Genomic DNA, 21,015 nt, shown 5'->3' with positions numbered 1-21,015 from the left:
AATTATCCCTAGTCCCGTTCCAGCTTAAAAGAATATAATGGGCCACTCCTCAGGACTCCATTGAAGCTCTTTCTGCCCCCAGGTCCTGTCCCTATGCTTTAATAAAATCACCACCTTTTTGCACCAAAGATGTCTCAGTAATTCTTTCTTGGCATGGGCTTCGAACCCAAATGTTCTTTCTGACATCAGAATCACCTTTTATAAACTCCCACTTTTATGCAGTTTTTAACTTTTATGATTTTATGCAGTTTTTAACACTCGTTCCTCTTCCTGAAAGCCTTGTCTTCAAATTTTAGCAAACTATCCCTAACATCCCTTGATCCTGCTGGGAAATCACACCAATTACCTATGTCATTCCGCAGAAGCACTTAGTATAAAATGTCTCCTTTATCATTTCTTAGGATCATTCTGTGATATTGTGGTAATAAATATGTATTTGGTATTTGTCCCCATTCCTAGCACAGAACTCCTAAGATCCTTGGAATTTACTGAGATAGATGGAGGTGTGTTATGTTAATGTAGTGATTTTTGGAAGGCCCCTAGGTAACCAAAGGATGGAGCTTGGTTGCCAGGGGAACCAACCAGGAGATTAAAAGGTTGGAACTTTAGTCCCACCCTCAGACCTCCTGGGAAGGGAGAAGGCCTGGAGATAAAAATATTCAATCACCAATGGCAATGATTTAATCAATCATGCCTGCATAATGAAACTTCAGTAAAACCCCAGAAGTAGTGGGTTCAGAGATCTTCTGTTAGTGAATGCATGCAGGTCCTGGGAGAGTGGTACTGATGAGGGAGCAGGAGGCTGGCTGAAGACAAAACAAAAGCTGGCACCTCGCACCCCCTCTCCACCCGCTCCCCTCGGTAACGTGTGTGACATTCCTCAGGCACCCCTGACTGCCATATGCGAGAAACAAATATTTAACTTGCAGAGATCACAATCCTGCAAGACAAGAGTCTCCCTTGGTTTACAAATGTCCTAGATCTACAAACAAAGAAGTTACCTTATCAATAGCACAATTTCCAGAGGCAAATAACTCAGTTCCTCAAGCCCTAAATAAAGTTAAATTTCTTTAAACCCAAATCTCAATAACAAAGACACTTGATAGCAGAAATGTGAATGGCTTGCCCAAAGACAACATTGATCAAGCCGCGAGGCCTCCGGTTTCCCCGCACCTTGTAGGGCCTCTTTAACATATGAAAGTTCCGTTGAAACCTCCCTTCCCCTCACCTTCCCCCAACCGCAAAGTACATAACTTGCCATCTCTCACAACCCGGGGCAGCAGCTGTTCCTGTCCCCGAGCTTTAGTAAACCACCATTTTGCACCAAAGACATTTCAAGAATTCTTTCTTGGTCATCGGCTCCAGACTTCAGCCCACCAAACCTCACCCAGGTTCTAGAACTTCATCAGTACTACTAGATAAGGCATGGAAGATTCCCACATAACCTTGCCCTATGCGTCTGTTTCATCTGGGTTTTATAATAAACTGGTGACCTAGTACGCAAATGTTTCCCTGACACTCTACAGCAAATCAATCTGACTGGGGGTAGGGTGGGGTCCTGGGAACCTCCCATCATCTATAGCCCAGTGGGTCAGAGGCATAGGTAACAACCCAGACCTGCAATTGGTGTCTGACGTGGGGGCAGGAGCAGTCTTGTAGGACTGAGCCCTTAACCCATAGGATCTAATGCTATCTCCAGATAGTATCACTGGACATACTTTCAGAAAGTTGATAGGGATCAGGTGTAGTTTTATTTCCCAGACTAAACAAAGGAGAATCCAATTCCAGAGATGTGAAGGTGACGTTTGTTTTCCTACCTAGAAGCTCCTGATAGCCAGTCTGGTGCTTTTCTAGATTTCCTTTTCTTCCCTTCAGGGTAGTGCCTGGCACTCGGTGGGAACAATAACCTACACTCTCCTAGAGTGCTTTAATCGACACGATTTCAGGATATCCAAGACCATGCACAACCCTGTCGAGGTGACCAAGGCAGATGCCGTCCATTTTAGAGGTAAAATAACTTGAGGTTCATTTGTAAGGCCTGACAAGAGCCGGGACCAGAATACGGGTTTTCTGATTCTTGGTTACAGCACGTCGTCCTTCGGGTGTTCGATCAATACTGGCCAATTTGATCGAGTCAAGCAACTGTTGAGCTCAGTACATTTGGTGCCAGTCAGTGGAAGATCACTAAAACATCCTGCATCTGGCAGGAGGGCAAAGGGAGAAAGCCCAGAATCCTGACCCCAGCCTCTAGGGTGCTGTCATGACAACCGTTTCCGGCGCCAGTGGGGAAAAAAACAAAAATTCCCGCTGAATGGGCTGTGCAGGTGCCTACGTACTAAAGGCGAGTCAGCCCACCCGCCCTTCCGAGTTCCGGACTGCGCAGGCGCACTAGCGTGGGGGCGTGGCGACGCAGCACGCTCCTCCCGGGCGCCCAAGCTGACGGAGGTGCGCGGCGATTTGAAATTCCGGGACCTTCTGCTCCGGCTCGTCGTCCGCCAGGCTTCAGCGAAGCAGTCCCGCCGGCGAAGAAGGTGAGTGCGGTGCCGCGTGAGGATGAAGCGAAGTGAGAGGATAGACGGTAGACGCCAGTGGAAGCGCAGACACCGCGGGCGGTTGTGCAGAGGGGCTGGGCGAGCAGGGAGCGGGAAAATTCGGTTCTGGAGCCGAAGGGGTGGGACCAAAATGTGATTGGCAGGCTAGGAGCCAGTGCGAGGGGAAAGGGCGGACTAATGAGGGCGGGACCTGCAGTGGCTGTGGAGCTGCGCTTGGGCTTGAGAACGCTACCGCGCGTGGGGGGCTTCAGTTTAGCCCGGCTGTGCTAAGGCACTTGTCATCAATTGCCTTATTTAGTGATCACCACAACGCTATAAGTGAGTGTTGTTACCTGTTTCTCTTTTACAGATGAGCAGACTGAGGCTTAGGGATATTAACATGAGCTGGGATCCCGTACTTGGCCCCTGGAGCCCAGCTCCCATAATGTTGAAAGCTGTGCTTTACTGCCCGTCAGGGAATCGAGGTGAAGTAGGGGGTCAGTCTAGAGGACTGGGATGAATGGATTGACCAGAATGTTGGAGGAGGTGCCCTGAATGTGGAAATAAATATTAATATGTAGCAGGTTCTTAGATATAGTGAGAGCCTCGAGGGTGGAGCTGGGAGGGGGACAGAAGGCTCCAGCAAGGTGGCCCAGGTTGTGGCCCGGGTTTGGAGCGCTGCTGTTGTGCTCTGAGTTGGCAGCAGGTGTGGAGAAGCTTTTCTTCTTCTGGGCTGTGTTGTTTCCCAGGTGTGTGAACTTAAAGTGTTTTAGGAACATAACCAAACAATCGTCGCTGGCTTCAAGTTCTCTTGGGCTACCATAACAAAGTACCTTAGACTGGGGGCTTAACAGAGTTTGGTTTTCTCACGGTTGCAGAGTCTGGGAAGTCTAAGGTGCTGGCGTATTTGGTTCCTTGTGAGAGCCGTGTTCCTGACTTGCATGCAGACAGCCCACTTCCTCATCTCACATGGTGTGGAAAGAGTCCTCTTTCCCCTTCTTCTAAGGCCACCCGTCCTTATAAGGATTAGGACCCCACTCTTTTTTTCTTTTTTTTAATTTTGTTTATTTATTTGACAGAGTGAGAGAGAGCACAAGCAGGCAGAGCAGCAGGCGGAGGGAGAGGGAGAAGCAGGCACCCCTCCAAGCAAGGAGCCCGACATGGGGCTCGATCCCAGGACCCTGGGATCATGACCTGAGCCGAAGGCAGTTGCCCAACCAACTGAGCCACCCAGGCACCCCAGGACCCCACTGTTAATGATTTTGTTTCACCTCAGTTTCCTACTAAAAGCCCTATCTTCAAATACAGTCTATACTGTGCTGCTAACTCAGAGCACAACAGCAGTCCTCCAGGACCTGGCCTACAACCTGCTCATTCTCCCTTGCTGGAGCCTTCCTCCCAGCTCCGTCCTTGGGACTCTCACATATTTATACAGTATATACATGAATACACGTGAATTTGGGGGGACCCAATTCATTCTGTAGCAATAGTTTATACACAAATAATGAGTGATAATTGAGAACTTAAGAAAATGAGCTTTCAGAACTAACATACCTGAGATACTTTCATGTATTTTATCTGCTTTAATAAGTATCTGGTGTATGCCTTAGCACTCTTGGGGAATTCTCGGGAGAACTTGTACCTGGGGTCGTGGTTGTCCACCACACAACCACCCTGAAGAGGTGAGAAAAACTCCCATCAAATGTCCTTAATAGCACTCAGTCAATCTATTATTCAAGCCTTTATGCAAACGCTTCTTTAACTTGTGATTTAGCCTGTGCTGCTTCTGGAATAATGAGATCCATAATTACCACCCACAGGGAAGTGAAATAATAATTACTTTTCCTCTGTATTGTTTCATGTTGTCATTCTGATGTTTAGTAACCAAGTCTTTCTTTTTAGTCAGCTTGCCCTGGTGGAAGGAAGAGGGATGAACTGCGAATCCCAGGGGCTTGGAGGTCTGACAGATGGGGGTTCAAGTCTTGGGTTCAAGCACTTGCTGAGTGACTGGGCAGGTCTCAACCTATCTGAGTCTCTGTGTTTTCATTTATAAAATAGAGTAATGAAAATATCACACAGGGTTGCTGTGAAGTTCTATGAAAGCAGTTTGAAACCATTAAAGAATGGGCCCTTGGACTAGATATTTTAGTTGTGGAACCTCCTCTGCCCACACCTCTGAAGAACAGAAACCTCTACTTAACAGCCACCATGTCAAGCTGGCTGTTCATTCCATCAGAATTTATTTGACTGCCTGCTAGGTGCCACAGTACCTATTCTGGTGCAGGGGGGCAGGGAAGAACCAGACTGACAGGGTTCCTCCTTTTATGCCACGTTTATTCTGGTAGGAAAGGATTATAAATAAAAGAAGTGCAGCTAGTGCTAAGAGCTATGAAGAAATTAAATAGAGGGTAATGAGAGAAAAGCGTGACTTCAAGCAGGGTGGTGTATGTGTGTTTGGGTAGGGAGTGGTATTTGACCTGGATTGGGTGGCCAAATAGAGGGGGAGGCTTCTCCGAGAAGGCAGAGTCCTAAACGTCTATCATTTCCCAGACAGTGGTGGAAAGGGGTGGGAAGCAGCAAGTACGATTAGATCAAGCTGGGAACCTCACCAGTCTGTAGGCTGACCAGTGATCTAGTTTAAAAGGACAGGCAATGCTGATGAGATTTTTCCCTTGGGATTTTAGAACTAAAAAGAGTGAAAAGAATATCCCCTTCTGAAGCTCAAAGGTAGAGGGTGCTGAAGAGGCCCTGTGCCAGTGCAAGTCTAGGGTAGGCAGAAGCTATGAGTAAGCGGAGGAGGTCAGTGAGTGGCTCCATCTGGCGTGTGCCTGAGCCGCAGAAGGGCAGTCTGGGTATTTACTTGCTAGAGAGGTTCTTGGAGCTCTCTTAGGATCTGGATTCCTTGTAATTCTAGTCTGCAAGAAATCCCACTCTGCAGTGGCTTCTGTTGTAGGTTTTTGCAGGTTTTGCATAATTTCTCAATATGTGTATTTTTATTAGATCTCCCTTCTGCCTCTGCTGGTTATCTCTTTCCATATGAATGTAACTAAAAGAGACCCATATGGACTTTGGTGTGGATTCCTGGGTTTTCTCTTAACTCTGCCTTTGAGAATTACTTAGTGTCTGGAAGCACGAGTACCCGACAACTGTGTTCTTACAAGTTGTACAAGTTAACCAGGGTAATAATAGTAAAAAGGCCTGTGCAGTGTTTAATGCATATTAGGTGATCAAAATTTGTTAGATACCTTCCTCTTTTCTTCCTGTTTTTTTTTTTTTTTCTTCTTTTTTTAACTATATGCCTCCCTCTCAGTATTAAGTGGTCTTAGTTTGTAAGAGTCACCCTTGTAGTTCTTTGACCTCTGTCCTGTTAGGTGCTCCTAAATTATAACCAGAAGAGTGTCATGGCTATTACCTTTCCTTTCATAAATGTACTGTGACACTCACTGGTCTTATTGAAGCCAGTCATGTAGCCAATTGTAGGTGGATTTCAGACCAATTAGTACTTGTACTTAGAAGAGATAGGCCTTCCAAATAGTTTGGAGTAGTGGCTTCTAAAGAGAGTGTGGGAACCAGAATGGAAGGGTCAGTCCTCCACATGGTGATGAAAGGAAGAAAGGGTTGTAGTAGCTGGCTGGCTCAGTGGGTAGAGCATGTGACTCTTGATCTCAGCGTCATGAATTCAAGCCCCATGTTGCATGGAGCCTAATTAAAATAAAGATTAAAAAAAAAATCGAAAGGAAGAAGAGGTATGCAGAAGCTATCTTGGAGAAATTTGGTTCAGAAGAGGGGAATAAAGATCAAACATGGAGCTGAGAAGTTCTTAGACCTTGGCCTGGCAAGGAAAGAAACGCTGTGGTCTTGAGGTAGGAAAGATGACATTAGGGTTTGAAGCTGATGGCCAAGAAAGAATTCTTGAGACATCTTTGGTGCAAAAAGTGATTTTATTAAAGCACAGGGACAGGACCTGTGGGCAGAAAGAGCTGCAGTGGGGTCATGAGGAGTGGCCCACTATATAATTTCAAGCTGGGAGGGGACTAGTGATAATGTAAGTCTCTAAGGAATTTTGGAAGCAAGGTTTCCAGGATCTTGAGAGGGCTAACTGTTGTTGGAAAAGGTCATTTATTACTGTCTAATAAAACCTTAGTCATGAGCCCCTTTAGATGTGTATCAGTGGGCCATATGCTTGGAGGATGATTGCCAACACATATCTTGGGGTGTTTAGAGATAAAAGAAGTTTCCAAAGGAATTTTTTTTTTAAAAGATTTATTTATTTGTCAGAGAGAGAGAGAGCGTGCGCGCACACAAGCCGCAGAGTGTCAGGCAGAGGTGAAGAGAGAAGCAGGCTCCCTGCCAAGCCAGAAGATGTGGGACTCGATCCCAGGACCTTGGGATCATGACCTGAGCCGAAGACAGCGGCTTAACCGACTGAGCCACTCAGGCGTCCCTCCAGAGGAATTTTTATATGTTGAAGTGGACTTACATGGGAGGGGCAGTGGGGTAGTCAGGCTAGGATCACCTTTTGCCCTTAGCAAAGTATGAACATTGAGGCAGTGAGTCCCTAGAGAATGTCACTCTCCCTGTTTCAGGGACTTGTCAGTGGGCTGTAGGTAGTAAGGAAATTTAGTAAGTTTTCTTTTGCCTTTGTTTTACACATCAGTCTCAGTGTTGGGGAGCTCTGGAATTCCAGCCAGGACTTAGTCCTCGTCAGCAGAGCTCTCCCAGTCTGCAACCTGACAGGAAGCGCTTATTTATTGAGGCTGGGAAGGCTTTAGGAGGCAGCTCTGATATATTCTGGAAATGGAGGTCAGGGCAAACTGAAGATTCCTTTGAGATACGGATGTATGCATGTACCTGTTCCACATAAAGAACCATACTAGTGATCCTCTGCCCGTGTGTCATAATTTTACAGATCTTGGCAGCAGGAGTACGTGTGACAGCTTTGCCCAGCGAAGGCTATCCTGCGGACATGTGCACAACCATTTTGCACTGGTAGTCGGGAGCAACATCCCTGACCTCCAGGGCACAGTCCTCGAGACAAGGTCTCCACGCCTCTCCTGGAGGCATTAGGGTGTCCAAGAAGCATAGGAATCCCAGGTAAGATGGCAGAGTGGTTTCTGTTTCGGGGCTCTGCTGGGCTGTGTTCTGCATAGCCATTCTTGACAAATGTCACTCTATGGGTTGCCCGAGCTGGGTATGACTTCATGAGGACATGCACCAAGGGGAGAACATGGTCTCTGTTTGCAAAAAAGCCTACAGCCTGAGGAGAGATTCCGTAACTAGTACTGAGACTGCTCTTAGGAACTGCTCTAGATTTCAAGCCCTTTTTTTCCCCCCCTTAGGACCATGGCTAATAAAACCCAGGAGGTTGGTGGCATCCATTTCCCTTTTCCCTTCACACCGTATTCCATCCAGAAAGACTTCATGGCAGAGCTGTATCGGGTGTTGGAGGCTGGCAAGATTGGAATATTTGAGAGTCCGACCGGCACTGTGAGTATGAATCATCAGGAAGGTTCCGAGAGACCCTGATTATGACACCGTAGAAGCCCCCTAGCATGCTTGTTAACCTAGGCAGAAATTTTCATGGTTTGAAGTTGGGCAGAGTTGTTCCCTAGGTTTATCTTTCTGAGTAACAGTCACTTCCACTATTTAAGATTAAATGCAGCCCCAGGGTTTGGGAACAATTAGGCTGAAGACAAAGGAGAATGTGAATGCCTATAGGAACCAAGACCTATAGCCCCCAAGCTTTCCAAATTGCTTTGGGCACACAAGTGCTTTGATGTTGAGAAACGGATTACCTTGGCTTTTTCACAGGTTAAACATACTGGTTTAGTCTTCAGGAACTAGGTTACCCAGTGCTGGAGAGATCCAGTCAGAGGCCTGTGAGCTTTTCCTTCCAGGAATGGAATGACAGAGGGATTTATCCAAGGGTGGCCAGGAAGAGCATTAGAGCTATAGCGAGCAGTCCCTGCCTCTCCTTTAGAAAGTACTGTGTGATAGTGAGCGTTGATGGGAAGGTCCCCCAGCCAGGCTGCAACCTCCTGGAGGTCCTCCATGTCCCTGTCATCCCGTGGAGCTTGGCAAGTTCCGTCCACAGGAGGCTCTCAGGCTCGTGCAGCAGGCCTGCTTCCCCACCAGTCCCCTGAGATGGCTTTTAGTATCAGCAGTGACTTCCTCATTAGTAGATTTGGGTGTTTTGAGTCCTTATTTGACCTCTCTGCAATAGTTGTGTCATTGAACATATCCCTCTCCTTTGTTTAAAGTCATATGAAAAATCTAATAAAGAATAATGCATGCATGTCATTTAAAAAGTTAAATTTATCAAACTTGGTTCTTTGGACAGGTACTTCGAATTCTTTTAACTGGTTCCTAAGAAATATACTTGCATAGCATATCTGAAATTCTAAGCTTGGCTATTTCTTGATTTATTCTAGTCATTGTGCCTTCCTCTTGTGATAGCTAAGATGTAGCTCTGTAACTGTTTCCTTTCCCTCCTGTGCCCCATCCTCCCGATGTAGCTTAGAAAATTTTAGCCTCTGCTAAGTCAGGATGCTCTGATTATGGGTTTTCTTCTGGAATAATTTTTGTTTTCCAGAGTTGATAATTGCCTTTTAAAATTTGTCTAGTTTTTAATACACCTGCATCACTTTCTCACACCATCCAGGGGCTTCTCCGTATGCTAGTCCATCCTTAAAATTATAGCTTACTCAGGCTGCTCAGGTGCCATAACAAAATACCACAGACTGGGCGCTAAGAGGACAGAAATTTATTTCGCAGTTAGGGAGGCTGGCAAGTGCAAGGTTTGGGCAGCTTCTGGCTTCTGGTGGGGACTCCTCCTTCTTGTAGGGGTCCCCCTTCCTACTGTGTCTTCACATGGGGGAGAGATCTTTGGTGTTTCTCCTCCTTTTATTGGGACATCAGTTTTATTAGATCAGGGCTCTGTTCTTAGGACCTCATTTAACTGTAATCCCCTCCCTGAAGGCCCTTTCTCCAGTACAGTCCCATGGGGGTTAGGGTTTCAACATACGAATTTGTGGAGGGACACAGTTCAGTTTGTAGTAGTTACGCCATTCTACCCTGGAGACTTTCTTCTCTATGTTCTTCTAAGATCTACTTCACAACTATTATACTAGGAATTTCCTTTCTCTCCTTGAAAAAAAGAAAAACCAACTTTATATTGATATAAAATGAAACATGCCTCTTTTAAATCCCCAAGTCAGTAAGTAATGACAGATGTAAACCCCCATAAAGAAAAACCAACTTTATATTGATATAAAATGAAACATGCCTCTTTTAAATCCCCAAGTCAGTAAGTAATGACAGATGTAAACCCCCATATAACCACAACCGCAGTGAAGATGGAAACGTTTTCATCAGCCCAGGGTTTGTTGTACCCTTGGCTGCTGTTCTTCCCCTTGCACATCCGCTTCGCAGCCCGTGATCACCTCCTGTCTCTGCAGATGCATTCTGTCTTTGTAAAGTTTCATGGGAACGGAATCCTACTGTAAGTCCTGTCTGGTGACTGGCTTCTTATACTGGCTGAGTATATATTTTGGGGATTCATCCCTGTTGTGTGTATTCTTTTCTGGGTTGGATTTTCTGTTTTCTGGATTCCATGTCTTCTTGGTTCACTTTTGTTTTGGAAGAGAACGTTCCTGAAGGGTCGCATGGAGGGGTAAGATTTTGAGACTTAGCTGGTCTGCAAATGTGTCCATGTGCCTTTTCACTTGCTCGATAGCAATTGGTTGGTTGGGTGTATAATTCTTTTTTTTTTTTTTTTTTTAAGATTTTTTTTTTTTTTTTTTTTTTAAAGATTATTTATTTATTTGGCAGACAGATCACAAGTCGGCAGAGCAGCAGGCAGAGAGAGAGGAGGAAGCAGGCTCCCCGCTGAGCAGAGAGCCTGATGCGGGGCTCTATCCCAGGACCCTGAGATCATGACCTGAGCCGAAGGCAGAGGCTTTAACCCACTGAGCTGCCCAGGCGCCCCTTTTTTTAAGATTTTATTTATCAGAGAGAGAGGGGGAGAGAGCGAGCACAGGCAGACAGAATGGCAGGCAGAGGCAGAGGGAGAAGCAGGCTCCCTGCTGAGCAAGGAGCCCGATGTGGGACTCCATCCCAGGACGCTGGGATCATGACCTGAGCCAAAGGCAGCTGCTTAACCAACTGAGCCACCCAGGCGTCCCGGGTGTATAATTCTAGCGGCAGAGTGCTTTTCCCTCCCAGTTGCTCCCTCCACCCTCTGGTTTCCATTGTTGCTACTGGGAAGTCCAGTGCGGCCTGCACCTCCGTCCTTGGTGTCCTGGTCCACCCACCCCGCCCTCCAGAGTTTCAGGATATCCTGTGTCCTTTGTATTCTGAAACATTGTGGTGGTGGTTTGGAAGAGTGCTGTCAGTTCTTTGTTTTGGCCTCTTGATGGGCACTTCGCAACAGGAAGCTTCTCTTTTTCCATCCTCAGATGTTTTTACACATTCGATAAGCTTCCTGGTACTCCCGTGCTTTGAGTTTGGACCTTCTGGTTAATCCTGTTACTATGTTGTCTTCTAATTGCCTGTCTCGTTGGGCATACTGGTTTGTTTTTGTTTTGTTTTGCTTTGAATTCCACTTCTTCAAGATTCCTTTGACTTTGTTGTCCAGTCTTTCTCTTCAGTTTATTTCTGTTATTCTGTCTTTAATATTTAGGACCTTGTTCTTATTCTCTGCTTCTTAAAAATAGCATCCTGTTCTAGTGTCCCTGAAATAGTAATATCTTTCTGAGGATATCGATTAAAGTGCATTTTTGAGTTTTTTCCACCCTGTATCACCTCATCGTCCATCCTCCTTCCTCCAGTTTGGGTTCTGTGCTTTGTTGAGAGGCTTTCCTCAAACGTCTGGTGACCCTTGGCTGTCTCCTGTTGGTGTTCAAGAAAAAGCCACCACAGGGCTGGCTGACAGGCTGGCTGTGGGCTGATGGGCTAGCCTCTCTGTTGGGGCATCTAGTGATTAGCGTCTGTGTGATGTCGCTCAAGCCATCCAGTTTTTCCGGAGTAGGCTCCTTTAAACCCTTGCCTTCTGGTCCCAGCCTGATGGCCAGTATTCTTGAGGGTGTCTTGGGGAAGTGGCTTTAGGTGCATGGTCTTTCACTGTGTGTCCCGATTTGGTTCTGACCCTCTTCCCACCCTTCACGCAACCCACCATCTCCAGAGCCCTGCTGGCTCAGCCCCTCCAGAGGGTACACGTCCTGTCTCCTGCAGGGTGGGGACGTCCCTGGCAGTTTCGGGGCTTCTGAGCACGACTATCAGGGAATCTCCGCAGGCACTCAGGCTTAGCATCCTTTACTCCTCTCAGTTCCGGTTGTCCGCTTTCCATCTCTCCTAAAACCCGTTACTTTCCCTTCTTCCGCTTTCTTTGTTTTGGTGGGTTTTAAGCCTCTTTTATTCCTTTGGTGTAATCTTAGCATGTTTCAGAAAAGAACACAGAAGAGCATGTGTTCATTCTGTCCTGTCTAACCTGAAGGCTGTTCCCCATCTCCGCGCTCTGCCAGTTCCATGTAACCTGTTCCTCTGCTCAGCCCTTTCTTGTAGATGTTCTTGGTTCCAGGGCCTCCTGTCCTTGTGACTTCATTTACTGTCCCATTCTGACACTGTCTAAATCACGCCTGTAGTAAGCTCTTCTCCCCATCATTGGCACCCCATACTGTTACATGCAGTGCCTCACCTCTGCCTCGGTGGCTGAGCTCCCTGCTTAGCTCTAGATGCTGCTGCTTCCCTTGTCCGTGTCCCCTTTATAGCTTTTCATCAGGCCCCCACATTGTGCTGACCTCTCCACCGGGATGGAGCCCATGCTTCACAGGGAAATGTGACGCCCCATGGCCATGGTTCGTGTGTTAAGTTTGTGCCTGTGGGTATTTTCTAGAGAACTCTGTTTCCCAGCATCAAGCCCAGTGCTCGCTACAGTGTGGGTGTTTAGAATGCATGAATGTACTTGGCGGAAACTTTAGAATTGTGATATCTTGGATGGTACCCCATGAAATAACATTGTTCAAAGCTAGGTATGTTGTGGGTACTTTATTAAATTTATTTCCTAACATGAGCATTTGGTCATGTATCCTTTTAGCATTTTCCAATTTAAAATTTTGTTGTCTTACTAGAGGATATAGAATTGCAGGCCTCAGTTCTCCTTTCTCTTTGTGATAGAGTGTGCCCGCAGTGGTTGTGGGAAGGTAACTCTGACATTCCTTTAAGGAAGGTCCTCAGCTCCCTTTTTAGGGGAGGGTGCTGGCTCTCTGACCAGCTGTCTGACCCTGGCCACTGTTACAGGGGGTGGCTCTCGTGACCCTAGCTTGCTGATGGCTAAAGCCAGTGGCTCTCCATTTTACTGGCAATACAGAATGGCTGCTCTCCAGCTGCTGCTGGGGAGAGCTGTTTAGAAGGCTTTCCCATTCTGTATTCATCAAAAGCTGAGAGAAATGGTATATATGGGCTTTTCCAAAGATACGTCATCCATTCATTCTTCAGAAGTGCTGTTCTATCATAGGGCCTTTTAAGAATTTCATGAAATAGGGAACGCTTGGGTGGCTCAGTCGGTTAAGTGCCTTCCTTTGGCTCAGGTTATGATCCTGGGGTCCTGGGATCGAGTCCTGCATCGGGCTACCTGCTCAGCGGGGAGGCTGCTTCTCCCTCTCCTGCTCCCCCTGCCTGTGTGCGTTCTCTCTCTCTCTCTGACAAATAAATAAAATCTTCATGGGATTTTATTTCAAGTTCCCTTCAAGGGAACTTCATGAAATGGGTTCTTATTCAAGGTCACAATAATTTATTACTTAACAAAAGCCAAAAAAAAAAAAAGAGAGAGTAACAGAAGCTAGCTTTTTTATGTACCAGGTGTTGTTCTAGTCCTGGTGTAGGTATTAGCTGTTAGGAGTATGAACGTAATGCTTAAGGCAATTCTGAGGAAGGTACTGTCTGTCTGTCTCTCTCTCTCTCTCTCTCTGTCTCTGTCAAATACACACACATATACATTGCCTCCTTTTTTATCTTATTTAACTGTTCCCATTTTTGCCTCTGTGGAGCACACAAGCCTAGGGAGGTTAGCCTCAGGTCACAGAGCTGGTGAGTGGAAGAGCCAGTGTTCAGCCAGGCAGCCTGAAGTCTGAAGCTGTAGTTACTGTGCTCCACTCTATCCCCAACCCTACACACTGTGCATTTTACCTACGGTTCGTTCAAGCCCATATTAGGTTCAGGACCCCTCTGGATGCTCTGAGACCCCCTTGGGTTAAGCAGGCTCGGATAGTTGACTGCCTGACCAGAGCGTGTTGGCTCCTGCAGAGGCTCGCCCGAACTGAACTGCCCTTTGGACCCCAGAAGCAGCAGCTTTAGGGAAGGAGCCCATGCGGCAGCCTCCCGGAAGTTAGTGCTCCCACTGCCCTGACAGAGCTCCGCAGGCTGGGGGCTTAACCCACAGAAGCATTCTCTCCCACAGCTCCAGAGGCCAGAAGTGCAGATGAGGGAGTCGCAGGGAGGGCTTTGAGAGCAGACTGTTCCCGCCCTCTCCTCAGTCTGTCCGAGGCCAGCCTTCCCTGTGTCTCACCTTGTTGCCTTCCCTCTGGGCTTCTCGCCCTCTGGGCTTGCTGTGGTGGCCCAATTTCCCCATTGTGTTAAGGACACCAGTCTTAGTGGATCAGGGCCCTCCTCTTTCTTAACTGCTTGCATGTGCGGTAACCCTTTTTCCAAATAAAGTCACGTTCTGAGACATATGGTTAGGACTTAACATATGAATTTGTGGGGGACACAATTCAACCCACAGGGAGGACCCATAGGGAATATTCTAGTCTTCAAATTAAGAATTGTGTTCTCCAGAGCAATTAGTTTGCTTTAAAATTTTTTTGAAGACTGGATCTCATGGGACTGATCCTGTTCTGTCTGCACATGGCTGTATTAAAGCATAGAGCCAAATGTGGCTCCCCGTTGCGAGTATATAGGATTTCAAGCTATGTGTTTTTGGCCTTAATTCTTTTTTGGGACTTTATCTAATTCCTCAGCTTCTAATTATGTTAACTTGCAGTACTTATATGTAACCTGATAAGCCACGTTAAATTATCTTGGGAATAGTGAGCTATATAATTAAGCCAGGAACTTTATTTTTATTTTTTTTTCTTATCTTTTCTGGCTGTCCTTTTGCTAAATCCCTTCCTGTCCTTTCTCAGATTGGCCTTAGAGTGCTTTCTAATATTTAAAGTTAGACCTTCCTTGAAGGCTTTATTAAAATGAGAAATGTTATTTGGAAAACTTTGGTTTTTGTTCTTATTTTTGAAGACTTTTTTTCTTCTTGTAGGGAAAATCTTTAAGTCTTATTTGTGGGGCTCTTTCCTGGCTCCGTGACTTTGAGCAGAGAAAACATCAGGAAGAGGCACGTCTCCTTGAAACTGGAACTGTCCCCTTGAGTGATGGGAAGGAGCAGCCCCTGACTCTCTCATCCTCCTGCAAAGAGACCCCAGACACCCCGAGGCCTGCAGGAGAGCCTGACTGGGTGACTCAGTTTGTGCAGAAGAAAGAAGAAAGGGACCTGGTGGACCGTCTGAAGGTGAGCTGTGGGGTGATAGGAGCTGGGAGCCATCCAGGAAACAGGGCTTGGCTGGTGATTTGGGGTTGATTCTGGGGGTAGCATGTCCTTTGCCTTTGCAGTGCCTCCTTGAGTCAGTGGTGCTGCACCTGTGCTGTCTTTTCAAAGCTGATGTCAACAGGCCTTTTCTAGATGGGGTGGACGGTTCCCTTCATTACCCAACCAGGGAAGGAGCCTCACCGTTGCCCTTGGCAACACGGTTCTGCGGCTGCAGACTCCTTGACTCCTTTAAGGGAATGAATTTGATTGAGAGGATGTGGCTTTGGGACGAAGTGTGTGGACCTCCCATACTGAGGGTCAGAGATGCTGCTGCCCCTCTGGAGTGTTGCCCACGGAAGGGAGAACCGTTCTGCCCTGGACTTTTTAAGAAGGGCATGGTTGGGGACTTCGGCAGGGGTTTTCTTTCTGGCTGTTTCACCCTCTAGGAGGAACATGTCAGGAGGAAGAAGCGAGAGGAGCGCCTGCGGCAGATTCGGCACAATGCGCAGCTCAAGTATGCAGCCAAGCGTGTGGTGAGCGACCTCTGCGGGGGTGGCGGGGACAGTGCGTGGGTGCTGTTGCTTCCCTGGGTGAGTGGCCAGGGCCGACCCCCACCCCCCTAGCTGAGTTCTCATCCCCCAGTAGCTGCAGCTTGAGCTGAGGTGTTGATACCTTAGACACCGGGAGGAGAGCGAGGCCTGTGGTAGTGACGTGTGTGTCATCCTCAGTGGTAGCTGCCCGGAGGCCGTTTGGTCTGGGGGGCGGGGGTCCAGTCCTGAGATTTGTTTCTCTTTCCTGCTTGGCGATGCTCCTCGGCAGAGACAAGAGGAAGAAGAGATGGAGCGTCTCCTCTGCCTCAGCAGGGAGATGCTAGCGGCGGGAGCAGAGGCCGAGCCTCAGGAGCCACTGGTGTCTGGGGAGGAGGAGCTGGTCCTCGCCGAGTATGAGAGTGATGAGGAGAAGGGAGCAGCTCGTGGGTGAGACGACGCTTCTCCTTCACCCATTGCCCCTGCCTGCGTTGCCATGGGAGCTCCCACGGGGGCGGCTCCTGTGCCCAAAGAGAGGCAGGTGGTTTTGCCCCTCACAAGGTGTTCGAAGGGATGGCGTGCCAGCCCCCTGCCCCAGCTCTCATCCAGGCTTCTCTGGAGCACTCAGAAGGCTGGAGACGGTGCCCTTGCATCTGCTGGCGCTGGCTCTGTGCGTCTGAGCTCCGTTGCCCTCACCAGGTTTGCGTCTCCCTGTCACACCCAGCGGGGGCTGTGCCCTAGCCGAAGCCACAGGGCTGGGGACAGAGCAGTGGGCCTTGGAACCAGCTGGGCCGGCTCTAGTCGTGTGCTCCTTGCTCCCAGACGACACCGTGGGAGCTTTAGGATGTAAACCATCAACGTATCCTTAGCCTAAGCTGTTGTCTCCACTGTCCGGTTTCTGTCTGAGTTTCTGATTTATGAGTAGTAAGCTGCTGGGTGGAGTAGAAGACCCTGAAGATGACAGCTGCCTCTTGTCGGGGCCTCCTCTTTCATTCACAGTTCAGTTGCACAGATGCCCTTTGAGGGCCAGCTCTAGGTGCAGCATGGTCCCTGATGCCAAGTCTGCCGGATGTGCCCCCTACCCTGGGCAAGCTTGCATGTGGTTGGAGCTGGGGGGGTGGGACAAACACACAGATGGTAACTGCGCAGAATGAGCGCATTTGCCCAGGAGGAAAATAAAACCGGGGGCAGTAGGTGGAGTGTGGGGTTGCTCCTCTGGGTGAAGCCAGGAGAGGCCTCCGAGGACGTGAGGAAGGGTGAGAAGGAGCCGTGGGAAGACCTGGAGGACAGGGCTAGTCAGAGGTCTGCTGGTGCCCTGGTCTGGAAAGGGGAGCAGGTTTGGTGGGTTGAGGGACACACAGAAGGTCCAGCGGCTAAAAGCAAATGAGGTAGAGTAGAGGCAGCTGTCAGTTTGTGTGGGCCTCGGAGTTCCACCGAGGACGCTGGGTGTCTTTCTCCGTGTTGCGGGGCTGTGGGCCATTACAAGTGGGGGAGCGACCTGTTAAGAGTTTGGGCGTTGAGGTCATTTTGACATCATTTTGACATCATGCCCCAAGGCATGAGTGCCCCTAGAGGTCATTCCTCTTGGGCTCCCAGCTTGGAAGGGAGGTTTCCTGCTTCTCTAAAGGTGACACCAGGTCCCATGTGTCCCACGTTGTCATTGACGCTGTGGTGACCGAGTCAGTGTAGAGTGTAACTCCACGGGTGATGGAGAAAACCTTCACAGCTGGGCTGCAGTGCACCATCTGACTTGACCCGAGGATGCTCCTCGTCCCGGCTGCCCTGACTTCCTTCTTTCCCCCTCAGCTTTATTGAGCTACAGTCAGGATAGAACACTGTGTGAGTTGAAGTTGTGTACCATGAGGGTTTGATAGGCGTCTGTATTGCAAAGGGACCACTGTGATGAGGTCACTTAATTCATTACCTCACATACGTAGTATTTCGTGCTGTTTTGGCACCTCTCAAATAATACGGTGTTGTTTTTTTTTTTTTTTCCTTCAGCTAAGACAGCAGAAGAGATGATTTATTGTACACGTGTTACATTCAGCCACAAATGAAAACAGTTAGTCCCGAAAAGTCACAGGTCCAGGGCAAAGGGCCAAAAGAGTCGGTTTTGGTATGAACAAGGTGGGTCTCTCAAAGGTGGTAGCTGCGATCAGACGGCGATGGATGGTCTAGATCCATTGAATCAAGCTCTAGAGAGTAGGCATGCAGCCCAACAATTGGTAACAGCGTCCCTGGCCTCTGGCTTTCCATATTTCTGCTTCTGTGGCTCCACCGGTGCACAAGCTAGCGGTTTACTTGGACCTCTGCCTCATCTTTCTTCTTTTACGCTTCAGCCTGCGCATTCGCTTCTTCCTCCACTTGGCTCTCATGGTGCAGAGGTTTCCAAGAAGATGGCGCTAAGGCCGAGAGAGCGGCGGCGGCCCGCCTCCAGCTATTTAACCAATACGTTGTTGTTAACATGGTCACTTATTAATTAATAAAACTTACTAATTAAAATAATTTTATTACTTATTAATCACTTATTAATGATCATACCCTTTGGCTACCTTCACCCACTCCTGAGCCCCTACCAATCTACTTTCTACTTCTAGGATGGGTGTTTTTTTTTTTTTTTTTTAATTCCGCACATGAGATGACCCAGAATTTGTCCTTCTCGGACTTATGTCACTTAACCACAATGCCCTCAGGGTTCATCTGGATTGTCACAGCTGGCAGAATTGCCCGCCTTTTTATGGCTGTTTTACTGTGTGTGTGACGTGTTCTTCATGCATTCTTCGGTCCGAGTATGCTTCGGTGGTTTTCATTAGTTGCTGCTGTGAACAGGGAGGTGCAGGGATCTTGAGATACGGATTTTGTTTCCTTCGGGTATATACCTGGAAGTGGACTTGCCTAATCATATGCTACTTAATATTTTTAATTTGGGGGGAACATCCATGCTGTTTTCCAGAGTGGCAATTTACGTTCCTGCCCACAGGACACAGGGTTCCCTTTTTTCCACGTTCTTGGCAACACTTACCTTTTCTTCTTTTCTTTTTTAAAGATTTTATTTATTTGAGAGTACACACGTGCGCTTTTGTGCACCTGTGTGCACCAGCATGGTGTGGGGAAGGGAGAAGCAGGCTCCCTGTGCCTGCTGAACAGGGAGCCCAGCATGGGGCTCCATCCCAGGATCCTGAGATCGCAACCTGAGTAGAAGGACCTGAGCGGAAGGTAGCTGCTTAGCTGACTGAGCCACCCAGGCACCCTGGCCAACACTTAATCTTTTTGATCATAGCCATTCTATCAGGTGTGAAGTAATAGCTCATTGTGGTTTTTTTTTTAATAAAGATTTTATTTATTTGACAGCACAAGTAGGCAGAGCGAGAGGGGGAAGCAGGCTTCCTACTGAGCAGGGAGCCCGATGCAGAACTCCAACCCAGGACCGGGAGATTGTGACCTAAGCTGAAAGCTGAGCCACCCAGGCGCCCCACTCATTGTGGTTTTGATTTGCATTTCCTTGGGGGATCAGCATCTTTTCACGGACCGGTTGACCATTTGTAGGACTTGGAAAAAATGTCTGTTCCGTTCCTCTGCTTGTTTTTGCTGTTGAGTTTTAGGAGTTCCTTATATATTTTGGTTATAAGCCCCTTATCATCAGATAGGTGGTTTGCAAATATTTTCTCCCATTTTTTGATTCCTGTTCTATTTTGTTGATTGTTTCTTTTGCCGTAGCAAAAGCTTTTTATTTTGACATAGTCCCACTTGTTTATTCTTGCTTTGTTTATACTTTTGATGTCATAGCGAAAGAAATCACTGTGAAGACCAGTGTCATAAAGCTTTTTTCTGTGTGTTTTCTTCTAGGAGTTTTAGGCCTCACATTTAAGTCTTTAATCCCTTTTGAGTTTTAAGTGGTGTAGGATAGGGATTGCGTTTCATTCTTTTGCATGTGACTCTTCCGTTTCTTCAGCACATACTGAAGAGAAGGTCTTTTCCTCATTGAGTATTCTTGGCTCCCTTGTCAAATACTACTTTATTGTATATGCATGGGTTTATTTCTGGGTTCTGTTCCACGAGTCTTATGTGTTTGTTTTTATGCCAGTACCTTCCTGCCTTGATTATTCTACTTTTTTTTTTTTTTTTTTTTTTTTTATTTGACAGAGAGAGATCACAAGTGGGCAGAGAGGCAGGCAGAGAGAGAGGAAGGGAAGCAGGCCCCCTGCTGAGCAGGGAGCCTGATGTGGGACTCGATCCCAGGACCCTGAGATCATGACCTGAGCGGCCTAACCCACTGAGCCACCCAGGTGTCCCTATTCTACTGTTTTTGTGCCAGTGCTGTACTCTTGATAATCGTACTGTTGAAAATCAGAACATGTGATGCTTCCAGCTTTGTTCTTCTTTCTCAAGATTGCTTTGGCTATTTGGGGTCTTTTGTGGTTGCATATGATTTTTAGGATCTTTGTTTTCCTATGTTTGTTAAAAATATTGTTGGACTCTTGATATAGGATGGCGCTGAATCTATAAATGGATTTCAGTAGTGTGGACATTTCAGCAGCATGAATTCTTCTGACTTGCAAACATGGGACAGTCTGTCGTTCGTGTCTTCTTCAGGTTCTTTCACTGAAGTCTTGTAGCTGTGAGTGTGTAAGTGTTTACCTCCTGAGTATTTTATTGTCTTTGATGCCATTGTAAACTAGACTGTTTTCTTTATTTCTGTCTCAGATAGTTTATTGTTAGCATGCAGAAATGAAATTGATTTTTGTGTGTTGATTTTGTACCTTGCAACTTCACTGAATTTGCAAATTAGTTCTAACAGTTTTTTGGTGCTATCTTCAGGCTTTTCCTGTGTATGATCATGTCATTTGCTAACAGGTAGTTTTACTTCTTCCTTCCCAGTTTGGATGCTTTTTCTTCTTTTTTCTTGACTGATGGGTCTGGCTAGGACTTCCACTGTATTGCAGAGAAGAGGTAAAAGTAAGCACCTTCATCTTAGTCTTGTCTTAGTGGGAAAGCTTTCACTGCTGAGTAGTGTTAGCTGTGGGCTTGTCACAGATAGCCTTTGTCGAGGGACGTTCCTTCTGTACCTCATACAGCAAAGTTTTTATCATGACTGGGTGTTGGATTTTGTCGTTTGTTTTTTCTGTGTTACTGAGATGATCATGTGACTTTTGTCTATCATTCTGTTGACTGATGTGTCACATTTACTGATTTGCATATGTTGAGCCATTCTTGTCTTTCAGGCAGGAGCTCCGCTTGATCATGGGGCATGATCGTTTTTGTGTGCTATTTAACTCAGTTTGCTAACATTTTGTTGGGAGTGTTTGCCTCTGTCTTTATCGGAGATATAGTGGCTTGTATATCTTACGTAGTGTCATTATCTGGCTTTGGTGTTGGGGTAATA

At 47.1% G+C, this 21,015-nt stretch overlaps 1 protein-coding gene across 3 annotated transcripts in view; it reads left to right on the top strand.

Moving 5' to 3' along the window:
* The first annotated feature begins 2,421 nt into the window (after nt 1-2,421).
* The window catches only part of DDX11 (DEAD/H-box helicase 11), a 36,760-nt gene continuing 18,166 nt past the window's right edge, over nt 2,422-21,015 (top strand). For all 3 annotated transcript variants that reach the window (XM_059184488.1, XM_059184487.1, XM_059184486.1), the window contains exons 1-6: nt 2,422-2,531; nt 7,441-7,625; nt 7,871-8,018; nt 14,839-15,087; nt 15,552-15,638; nt 15,925-16,082. In XM_059184488.1, the coding sequence (XP_059040471.1) occupies nt 7,875-8,018; nt 14,839-15,087; nt 15,552-15,638; nt 15,925-16,082 (638 nt within the window). In that variant the 5' untranslated portion in view covers nt 2,422-2,531; nt 7,441-7,625; nt 7,871-7,874. The remainder of the gene's footprint in view (nt 2,532-7,440; nt 7,626-7,870; nt 8,019-14,838; nt 15,088-15,551; nt 15,639-15,924; nt 16,083-21,015) is intronic.

This window comes from Mustela lutreola, chromosome 8 (assembly GCF_030435805.1).
Source record: "Mustela lutreola isolate mMusLut2 chromosome 8, mMusLut2.pri, whole genome shotgun sequence".
Classification (NCBI taxonomy): Eukaryota; Metazoa; Chordata; class Mammalia; order Carnivora; family Mustelidae; genus Mustela; species Mustela lutreola.
This window is presented reverse-complemented; position numbering and strand designations above follow the sequence as displayed.